At 38.7% G+C, this 12024-nt stretch overlaps 1 protein-coding gene across 1 annotated transcript; it reads left to right on the top strand.

The window, feature by feature from the left end:
• Positions 1-209: 209 nt before the first annotated feature.
• LOC145036606 (transcription factor TGA2.3-like) lies at positions 210-3339 on the top strand. The gene is made up of 10 exons (XM_078985070.1): positions 210-722; positions 810-910; positions 985-1067; positions 1224-1451; positions 1605-1673; positions 1769-1828; positions 1910-2036; positions 2114-2385; positions 2448-2675; positions 2749-3339. Exons 1-10 carry the CDS (start codon positions 616-618, stop codon positions 2893-2895), a joined length of 1422 nt encoding a protein of 473 aa, XP_078841196.1. The 5' UTR covers positions 210-615; the 3' UTR covers positions 2896-3339.
• The last annotated feature ends 8685 nt before the right edge of the window (positions 3340-12024 follow it).

Raw genomic sequence — 12024 nt, 5'->3', positions numbered from 1 at the left:
ACTTTCAACATGGATTGATTAGACGGAAACCAAGCTCAAAAAAAAAAAAAAACAGAAGAGATGAACTGGCTCCGTTACCTCTGTCCGAAAGCCTTTCACTTTATGTCAAAATCTTCTTTTCAACATCTCATTTTCTCAAAAATACACATTTTAATTTCAAAACCCCACAAACTCAAACCCAAACAAAAACAAAACCCTCTCCAATATTAACAAAATCCTTGTGGCATCCGTGCGCTTACGTGGGTCCAAACAATCGAAGCAAATCGGGGTCTCATAAATAGAGACACGCCACGCGCGCGAGGGTTGAATGATGGAGAAAAGGTGCGTTTACGCAATTAGGATGACTGTGTTTTCTGCTGGTGTATCGGGAGACTAAAATGCTCAAAAACTTGGGGGAAAGAGAAAAAGAAGAGAGAAGAGAGAGTGATAGGGTCAGAATATGCAATAATGACAAAAACTTCTGACGATGGACTATTATTTTGGGTGTAATTGGAAAAGGCTACCGTACTACTGATTCGCTATCTTCTCATACTGATACCACTGAAAAGATCATATACTTTTACCTTCCAAAGATTTTCCATTTTCCGCCATTGTTATTCACTTTCACCTCAAGAAATGCAAAGCTTCAGAACAACACCACCAACACATCCACCTTCTGTTGCTGTTACTCCTCATCCTCTTTCGTCTTCCGACTTGTATTGCCATTCTCCATTCTACATTAGGTACACTTTCTCAGCTTCATTTCTTGTTTTTTAATCATTTCTCGATCGTGATAACGATAATGGTGGTGGGTTATTGATGAAAAACAGAGGAGATGAAAATGGAAGAACAGACACGCGTTTTACGGATCTTGGAGAGCTTCAACACTCATCTGCCTTTCATCAAGAGGATGCTGTTGATTTAAGCAGAAGTATGTATATGTTATCCCTTTCTCTGTTTCTTTCTAGAAATAATAACTTTGAAATCGTTTTTGGGGTTTGTTAGGTTCGATATATAATGAAATAAGAGCAGGAAATGGAAATGGAGGTGTTGTTTCTAATGGCTTACAGTTTCGGGCACATCACATGGTAAGTAGCCATGGGTATCATGATTTTTTGTATGTTTGTATGATTTTTATCATGTGGGTGCATCGAAAAATACATTTTTTTTGTGCTCTTGTGCGATTTCTCATGTGGGTTCGTTGGGAAGCTGAATCTTGTTTGTTGGTGTTCTTACTTGTTTAGAACTTTGGGTCCACTACAGAGATGAGTTCAATAGGGACAGGGGTGGATACAGGCCAGTTCATGATGCAGCATCACCATAAAACAATGGTGGTTAGCGGCGGCGGAAGCGGTGGTGGTGGCGGTGGTATTGGAAAAGGGCACTTTGAGAATTGGGGAGAGTCTGGCATTGCAGATAACAGCCAACAAACTGACACTTCTACTGATATCGACACTGATGATAAAAATCAGGTCTTTATCTCTATATCTAATATCTCCCTTCATTTACTTTCCTGCGCTTCAAGCGATTGTCTTTTTCTGTAAATCTTTTGTCTTTTTCTTTAATCATTTCAACCATTTTAATTATGAATAGAAGATGATGAATAGTTCCTTCGTTCTCTGTAGTTTAACAGTCTTCAACATGGAGGACAAGATTCAATGGAAGGATCAATGGGAAAAATCGGAGACCAAAAGGTTTCAAAATTCAAAATTCAAAACCACCATCATCGTCATCTTCTCTAAATCATTCCATAAAAAACCTTACACTGTTCTATAATCTCATGAATCAGATACTTCGAAGACTAGCTCAGAATCGAGAAGCAGCTAGGAAAAGTCGATTGAGAAAAAAAGTATTAACCTTATTACACCTTCTTTCCTACGCACACTACATGTTCGATGATTTGCCTAAATAATCTCCATAATCATCACAGGCATATGTTCAGCAACTTGAAAACAGTCGACTCAAGCTTACACAACTTGAACATGAGCTTAAACAAGCTCGCCAACAGGGTATGTTAATTGCCAGTGGAGATCAAAGCCATCTACTTGGTTCAAATGGTAATATCACTAATCAACCCTAAAATTCCCCAAAATCAAAATTCGATCAATTTCATGAAAAACATGTTAATCAACAGGAGCATTAGCTTTCGACATGGATTATGCAAGATGGTTAGAAGATCATCAAAGACTAATCAACGATGTGAGATCAGCATTCAACACTCATGCAAACGACAACGAGCTTCGTGTGCTTGTTGATGCAATCATGTCACATTACGATGAAATCTTCAGACTCAAATCCATAGCTGCAAAATCCGATGTGTTTCACCTACTTTCCGGGATGTGGAAGTCACCAGCTGAACGTTGTTTCATGTGGATTGGTGGTTTTCGATCATCAGAGCTTCTCAAGGTTTGTCCAACACTTTGACTTTCTTCGATCCCAATTTATTTTGACTTTTTGTTTTTGAATAGATACTCGGGAGCCATTTGGAGCCATTAACAGATCAACAGTTAATGGGGATATGTAATTTACAACAATCTTCACAACAAGCTGAAGATGCTTTATCTCAAGGTATGGAAGCATGGCAACAATCACTTGTTGACACTCTTTCTTCAACCTCTGGTGGATCTGTTGATTACATGGGTCAAATGGCTATGGCTATGGGAAAGCTTGGAACACTTGAAAACTTTCTTCATCAGGTAATACGAATTATATACACCTATCGAAAATAATGAGAATTTTTTTAAAAAAAAATGTTAAATCTTTTGGTAGGCTGATTTATTGAGACAACAAACGTTGCAACAATTGCATCGGATATTGACAACAAGGCAAGCTGCAAGGGCACTTTTGGTAATTAATGATTATATGTCGAGGCTTCGTGCGTTGAGTTCTTTGTGGTTAGCAAGACCGAAGGATTGAAGTTTGGTCAAAGTATGGTCAACGGATTGAAAAGTTGAAAAACAGCTGAAAATTTTAGGGTGGTTGTATACTTGGTTAGTTTTAGAAGTATGGTTAGTTTGATTTGGGATTTTATAGGATCTTTGATCTTTGATGTTGTATATTATGATAAGTTAGTCGTTTTGTTTCAGAGTTTAAATTGATAAATCCAGAGCAATGTACAACTTTCATTGTAGGAATTACAAGTTGTGAAAGCTTATATTGCTCTTGATTTGTTGATTATGGCTTTGGAGAAACGATTTACCTTTTCGCTATTTTGCGTTTATTGACGAAATTGTAGCATCTTTTACAAAGTGTAAGGATTTTTGGATGAGGGGGTCAAGTTGACCAAAGAGCCAAAGTTTAGGGACTAGGCAATTTGAAAATGAGAAAAATACCCTGAAACCGACTCATTATCCTGTTTAACATGGAGGGAAATTGTATGAAGTTAGATTTATAAGAAAATGACAAAAATAACCTCATATATTCGATGGCCTATATATAGTACAAGGGCATTTATGTCATTTAAAACATAGTGCATGGTCTTGATACAAGTACACGAGTCCTATGAAGCTATTGATGATTCAAGATTCTTCCGTGGTTTGTTATGTCTTTTTCTTGATCGGTGTACGCCGCCACGAGGTATGAACACTCCGGTGCCACCACCACCGTTTGCCGCCCACAACCTCTCCATCCAACCAGGAACCTCAACCTCCCCACTTTCCGACCAACTGAAAAAATAATTTCCCGGCATTACTGACCACCAACCACCGACTGGTCTCCGGTGAAGCCTCCGGCCACCCTTTTTCTTCGCTTGAACATCATCATCTTCGTCTGTAAGAAGCAATATCTGTCTTGTGAGTTCAGCATAGAAATCGTCATCATTTGGGGTGGAGGTGTTGAAACTGTGATCCATTGGGGGATGGTGGTGTTTTGGTGGTGGTGGGTGGTGTTTAAATAGGTGAAAAAAGGTGGTGAGAGTTGGTCAACGGAAAGTGTGTAAGGTGGTTTGGTGGAGGCGAAATTGGAATATGATAAAAAAATGGATAATGGAAAATTACAAGTTCACAAGTCATTTGCTGGAGCCGTGATTACTGGGTGGGGTCACCGTTTCTTGAACCGGTTGATTGAGAGGTGTTAATGAAAATATATTAAAACATTTTTTAAATTATAAAAATGTGTAAAGTCAAATTAAAACAATTGATAAATGATAAAAGATAAAAGATAAAAGACTTAAATCAGTTGACCCTCTGAAAGGAAGGGATAATGTACATGCACGCTATGGGAACACCGGTGGAATAATGAATATGCAACCTTCATTAAGTACTTCGTTTGTTCTTTTTTATCATTTTCCATGTGTAGTTTAATAAAAAAACATTTGAGTTGTATGTCACAATTCTAATAGTTATACCTATTTTATATTTGAAGTGAAGTGAAGCGCGATATATATTATAAGTCTAAATATTCAATAGTTGATTATTTATGTTAAACAGTAATATAATCATAAACTCACATATGTACAACTTGGTTAGCTAACAAAATAACTAGATCGAAAAGATTAACAACAATACAATTAAAAAAACTATTTTTAAAACCAATGAACAAATGTAATTTGAATATTTTACTCCATATTTATTTTAATTAATCTTGAACTTCTAAATTAATTATTTCTAATCTAATTAAATCTAAAATTCCCTAACAATCGGGGTGTTAAAGTAAATCAGAGGAAAGAAAATATGGCTATTGACTAAATAGAGATCTCCACTTCGTTATTTTGTTAAACTAGGTTACATATAAACCATCACACATGAACCATGTGAAGGTTATAAAAGGCCGAACACACATGAATGAATTCTAGAATGTAATTTACCACTTTGTTACTTTGTTGAGTTTGTTCCTTTCTACTTCATTATCTAGACTACACAAGTCTCAACCCACCCAATGAAATGAATGCACATGATACTGATTTAAAAACTCAAACTTCATTGTGAAAACATTAATAAAATCAAATTGTTTTTTCTCAAAGCATGGAATGAATGAATACATCATCAAATCCATATAGTACTTCAAGCAAGTGTGTGTATATATATATATATATATATATATATATATATATATATATATATATATATATATATATATATATATATATATATATTATCACAATAAATTTGAAAAATCATATATCAAAGTACAATTTCATAATAGTGGATAACATCTCTACGGTAATGTACTCATCTTAATCGTGTATATTATCTTTTCTGTAACATTACTAGTTAAAATTGTTGGGTTTTGAGCACTATAACACTTCCTAAGTGCAAATGCAACCCTAAATGCTTTGGATCTATGTTTTCTCTAATTATACATGCATTTTCTATTTCCAAAGCATTCACCCTAACTAGTATACAATTGAAGCTATATAACAAAACTTTGGTTAGGATGCTTACCTCTTGAGTAGGGTATAGTTTCTTGACCTTTGAAAGCTTGAACACCTTAAGTGTGATGCCTCTAATGGTTCACAAACACCAATATGCAAAAGAAAGTTCTAAGAGAATAAGTTACTTGTCTCTATTGAAGGTGCAACCGATTTTGGTGCATGGAGGGGGCTATTTATAGTTGTGGCAAGTGCTAGGGTTACACTTTGAAAACCCTAATGATCCATGACTTTCCACATTCCTATGATCCATGGGTTTAACTTCCATGGACTATCTATGGGTTATATTATTGGTTTAGCCCACTTACATAATCATGGATCACTTAGCCCATACTATAAGTATCATTGAATTACATAATCAATCCTTCCATATTTAATTAGTCTCTTTTGACCACAAAATTAATTCCAAATTAATTCTTGAACAATACTAATTAAATAACCATATTAATATATTATACTTATAATATATTAATAAATCGTAAATAACCTTATTCTCATAAAACCATCATATCAAATTGCATTGGTGAAGGCAACCCAAAAGGATCATGCTACTATCGGGTCAAGTACATACAAATTATAGTTATGGGATTAGACACCAAATCCAACAGTCTCCTACCTGGATGAGTCTAATAACTATAGCTGCCTATGTGGCTTCAGGATCCGACTTAGCAATCGTAAGCTTCCAAAAGTCGGTGTCAACTCTGACCCAGTCAGTGACGCATCCTTTAGAATAGGGATCATATACTCCTCTGTTCTCAAGATATCAGCTTGACAAATACATGGAACAATGTACTTATTATCTAACAGTTTGTTTCCCGATTTGACGGTTGTCACACTTGAACGGCCCAATATACCGGGGACCCAATTTGACGGTTGACTTTGACTTGACTGGAATTTGACGGTTGTCACACCTGAACGGCCCAATATATCGGGGACCCAATTTTCCCCTCCTCCTGAAGCGGATCACGCCTTTCCAGGGCGAGACCTTCAGGAGTACCATGTCACCGACCTGAAACTCTAACTCAGAGCGACACCGGTCGGCGTAACTCTTCTGCCGACTCTGAGCGGTCTGCAGCCGCTGCCTAATCTGCTGAATCTTCTCGGTAGTCTGCAAGACCACCTTCGTCCTACCCATCACCCTGTGCCCAACCTCACCCCAACAAACCGGGGTGCGACATCTCCGCCCGTACAACAACTCGAAAGGCAGGGCGCCAAGGCTAGAATGATAGTTGTTGTTGTAGGCGAACTCCGCAAGCAGTAGGTGAGATTTCCAACTCCCACCGAAATCTATGACATACACCCTCAACATGTCCTCGAGGGTCTGAATAGTCTGCTCGCTCTGGCTGTCTGACTGCGGGTGGAATATTGTGCTGAAGTGCAACCGCATGCCCAGCTCCTCGTGAAACTTTTGCCAGAAGCGGGAGGTAAACCTGACATCCCGATCAGAGATAATGGAAACGGGAATCCCATGGCGAGACACGATCTCGCGAACGTACACTTCGGCCAATTTCTCGGCAGATGAGCTCTCCCGTATAGCCAAGAAATGGGCACTCTTGGTCATTCGATCCTGATGACCCATATAGCATCGAACCCCTTCGCCGTCCTCGGAAACTTGGTAATAAAATCCATCGTGATCTGCTCCCACTTCCACATGGGAATCTCTAGAGGCTGCAGCTTTCCATGCGGCCTCTGATGCTCGACCTTGACCATCCTACAGGTCAAGCATCTCTCGATGTACCAAGCGATCTCTTGCTTCATGCACGGCCACCAATAGCTCAAACTCAAATCCTGGTACATCTTGGTGGCCCCTAGGTGAATAGAGAAATGAGACTTATGAGCCTCCTCCATAACCGTCTGTTTAACCCCACCAGACATCGGAACCCAAATCGGACCACATCGGGTCAATAGTCCCCGACTATCCTGCACAAACCGGGTATTCTCACCCTTGATCCTCTCCGGCTACCAATTCTCCGGTCGCATGCCCTCTACCTGGGCATCTCTGATCAAACTCACAAGTGGAGAATCCACCGATATCCTCATACATACCGTGGGGGTGGAAGACCCAACTGACTTGCGGCTCAAGGCATCCGCAACCACATTCGCTTTACCATGATGGTAAAGGATCTCGCAATCGTAGTCCTTGACTACATCCAGCCACTTGCGCTGCCTCATGCTCAGATTTGGCTGATCCATGATATGTCTCAAGCTCTTGTGATTCGTGTAGATGGTACATTGGACCCCATAGAGGTAATGTCTCCATATATTGAGGGCGAACACCACCACCCCAACTCTAAGTCATACGTAGGTTATCTCGTCTCATGCGGCTTCAACTGCCACGATGCGTAAGCTATCACTCGCCCTCTCTGCATGAGGACCACCCCTAAACCTGTGATGGATGCATCACAGAACACCAAAAAATCCTCAACTCCCTCCGGGAGTGTCAAGACTGGTGCCCCACACAAACGCTGACGGAGGGTCTCAAACACCCTCTGCTGCTCGGGGCCCCACCGGAAATCCGTCCCCTTCCTCGTCAGACGAGTGAGGGGTACCGCAATCTTGGAGAAATCCCGTATGAACCTCCGGTAGTACCCTGCCAATCCTAGAAAACTCCTAATATCTGAGGGAGATTTTAGAATATCCCACCGCATAACCGCCTCGATTTTGGCCGGATCGACCAAAATCCCCTCCTGGTTGACGAGATGACTGATGCGTGTAAAACTCACTTAGTTTTAATCCTACTTTAATTATCAAATAACACACAAAAGGCAGTGAACCTATCAATTGTGGTATAGCTAAATAAGCAGGGTATCGAACTCAGGGAACGGCAAATTAAATTAAAAACTAATTCTATCTAAATTACTTTAACAAATAAGAGTTTTTCTCTAGTTTTACAAGACTAGAAACTTACTAAACAAAACTAATGCAAGGCTAGAAAAGAACAAATTAACTAGATTCAATAATGGGAAAGAAACTTCTGTTTAGTTCAACTCGGTTAACTTTATGGTTGCTTTTAAGGTAATAGTGCAATGGATTAATTCTTTCGTTGGTTACCGATTCAAGTGATTAAGTTGTGTTCACTACCCTAATCCTTAGCAAATAAACTAATTCAAACAGTGGCCAATTGCTTAACTTAATTATATTTACTAGATTAATTATTCGGGTTAAGTTAGACTTGCAATAGTTAATTAAATTGTTATTTTCAATTAACCTCTTGTTCAATAGTCATCTTACAAGCTTGCACATGAATTTACTCAATTTACTTATTAATCCTAGTTTCATATTCATTAATCCTAGACATATGACATAGTGGTCACTTATCATATGAGGTTGATAATTAATAGATGTTCATGCTAATTAACTATCTTCCTATTAACAGAAAATAAACTATCATTCATACACAAGGTTCTTTAGCAAGCTAAAATAACAATTAATCACCAACTTAGAATTAATCCTACCAATCAATCAAACCATATTGTCAACTTTGTATCCCCAAACAAAAGTATAAAGAAATTAGTTCATAACTAAGGTGAATAACAGCAAACAAATAAGTTCAAGTTGCTTAATCATATTGATAAAACAAAAGAATTAAGTAGAATGATGAAATTACGCCTTAATTACTCCCGGAATTGGATTCTAGCTTCTTTGGTTGACTTCTAGGGTTCTTCTGGCTTCTTATTTGCAGCTTAACACTTCTGAAACTTCCCAGAATTCTCTCCTTTTCGCATTATAGAGTTATCTTTATATATGCATACCGACTCGTCGAGTCATATGGTGACTCGTCGAGTCCCTCTCACATTAGTCGTAACCTGATAACTGTCTTGACTTCCGAATGTTTATCTTTCTGAATCCGCGACCGGACTCGTCGAGTCAAGAGACAACTCGACGAGTAGAAGCCTTTTTTGGTTGTTTTCTTTCTTCTTTCCACTCTTGAGCTCTTAACCGCTTCTCTTGCTTCCTTTCGATTCCGAGCTTCATCTTTGGACTGAAAAACACAATTTAACACTTTTAAGTACCTTTTATCCATAATATGCAACAATTTAGCTAATATATGAATAATAAACTACACTTAATACACACTAAATATGCACATATCAAAATACCCCACACTTGTCTTTTGCTTGCCCTCAAGCAAAACTGAATTTTAACACATTAAAATCACATATAATAACTCCAATCCAACCCAGCCATTATGCCAAGACCGCAACGCATGCATTTGTGTCTAAAATTCCTAAATACCCCCCATACTTCAAATACTCACAATCCTCATAAACATTCGCCCACTCACCCCGAACTATGCTCATTTTATGCAACCCTCCGAATCCATCCTCAGAAAACCTCTTTAACCTCAAGGTATTTTTAATTGAGCAACCCAAGCATACATAATCTAGAATTACAACTTTTCGATACCACTTTGAAGCTCTTTGGAATTCTTCACTTGCTTGATAATTTGATCTTAGATAACTTTGAATTCACCACCTTTGTTGTTTGATTTTTGGTATCTTCAACTTTTTGGATTTCTTCAGAATTTTCAATCTTCAAATCTTTACTTTAATTGCTCCAAAAACTCTTCAAATTTTTTCTTGTAATTCTCTCTTTTTTTTTTTATTTGTACCTCACTTTTTCCACTCAAAACCTACATGCTTAAGCAGGGGCGCTCAATCTCAACCTTTATTAGCTAATGATAAAAATCTTCCTGGATACATTTCAGGTTTAGGCTGCTAAACATATTGCATCCCTCAGGCTGAGCAAGGTCGTGTTTTTGTCTCATGATTTCACTGAAATAAGGAAGCCACAAATGCACTAGAACGTATATAGGCTCAACTAAACATTTGGGTTGTCATGCAATTATTAACACAATTCTAACATGAAATCCTATTTTCTTACCAAAATTTTCTAAATTAGATCCTAAATAATCCTTTTGGTATGCAAAATTTTTGAAAATTGACTATTATGTAACCAACCCCCTACCCCACACTTATGTGATGCAATGCCCTCATTGCATATTATGCATAGAAACATAAAAATAAAGAGGGAATTGGAACAAACTCCCCTGGGATAGCAGTGGATAGGTTGATCACTCTCATTTAAGCTCCATCTTCAATAAACTTCATACATGGGAACAATCTCATCCATGTCTCGTGTAGGTCGCTCTAAATATGCGAAAATCGGCATAAGATCTTCAAGAATGGATATGGAAGTAGAAGGATGCAAGTGGTATAAGTAGTAGCACCAAATCAGCAGTCATTCAGCTCAAAAAATGATCGACTCGTCGAGTCTGTTGATGGACTCGCCGAGTAGCAGCGCGCATTCTGAAAATATCTGGAAATACAAAGCGACTCGTCGAGTCAGCTTAGTGCACTCGACGAGTTGGCGCCTGAATGTAAAATCTAGGTATGTGGCAACTGTTTGAGTCCCTAACAACTTCATTAACGCTTCCTCACATGCAGACTCAATCGCTCACACTCCTAAGACCGGACTTGACACTTCGACGTTAAAAACTCGCTTCCTTGACTCGCTCTCACACGTAAAAACAACCATGCTTTACCTCATCCTAAGCAATCAAAATGCAATCCTGAAAATAACTAAAGCAAACAACTATTAAACAAAATAATATCGTCGAGTCAGGGTCAGACTCGGCGAGTCCCAGCGAGCAGTTAAAATTTTTTCTGAGATCAGTATGTACTCGTCGAGTCAGGGTCAGACTCGGCGAGTCGTTTGTAAAACATTTCTAATTTTTGAAATTTTGTTATTTATTCAAAATATTCTCACCCCACTCTTAAGCTAGGCGCTCCCTTAAGCAGACAAGTTCGATGATTTGGAAGATTAACATTGAAACACAAAACAAAAACAATAATTGAAAAAAAAAAAAACTAAAGAGTAAAAGAAAGCAAACTCTAACGACGGGTTGCCTCCCGCCAAGCGCTTCTTTTTGAGGAGTCATTAGCTAGACTCCTTCCCATTTACGTTTCGTCGCCTTCAAGCATCGGGAATGTGCGCCGTACTTTTTGCGGTTTATACTTAGTCTTGTAGGCGTGAATCTTTTTCTTGTAAGCCCTTTTCAATTCGTCTCTTCTCTTTTTCGCTGTATCATCCTCAGCTGGTTGGGCCTCTCTTTTCCTCTTCTTCTTTTTCAAACCATGCTTTTTCACCAACTCTTGAACCTCCTTTTCTTTAAATTTGATAACTTCATACTTCATATTGGTCCGTGCTCTAGGTTTAGTGGTGAATTGGGGATCAGCTTCCGCTCCGCTTCCATTTATGGCTTCATCCTCTTTTGTGCTCGACTCTTTTCCAAATGGCATCGTATCAAGGCATGCCACGTTGGCGTGTTGGACCTCCATTCCTTCTTCTGCCGATCGTTCTTCCAAAGAATCACTAACAGTAACTGAATCCATGGTATGTGAAGAACTGTCAACAAACAAATCAGCTTGGGTCAAGTTTTTCTCCAAATCGACTGGACTCGTCGAGTCCATTATGTCGACTCGGCGAGTCGGGTCGGGTTCCATCAATTCTGGATCGTTGTCTGAGTCGGCTCCTTCCAGTAGCTTTTCTAGCTCCTCCAAGTCTTTGTCAGCATCTGAAACTCCTTCTGAGTGTAGCGTGAACTTACTTGGGTCTTCTTCTAATAAAATATCAAGCTCTTTTTGCAATACCTCATCATCTAATTGGATAAATGA

This window comes from Lactuca saligna, chromosome 3, assembly GCF_052625555.1.
Source record: "Lactuca saligna cultivar CGN05327 chromosome 3, ASM5262555v1, whole genome shotgun sequence".
Taxonomy (NCBI): Eukaryota; Viridiplantae; Streptophyta; class Magnoliopsida; order Asterales; family Asteraceae; genus Lactuca; species Lactuca saligna.
Note: the sequence above shows the minus strand (reverse complement) of the source record. Positions and strands in the feature narration are given on the sequence as shown.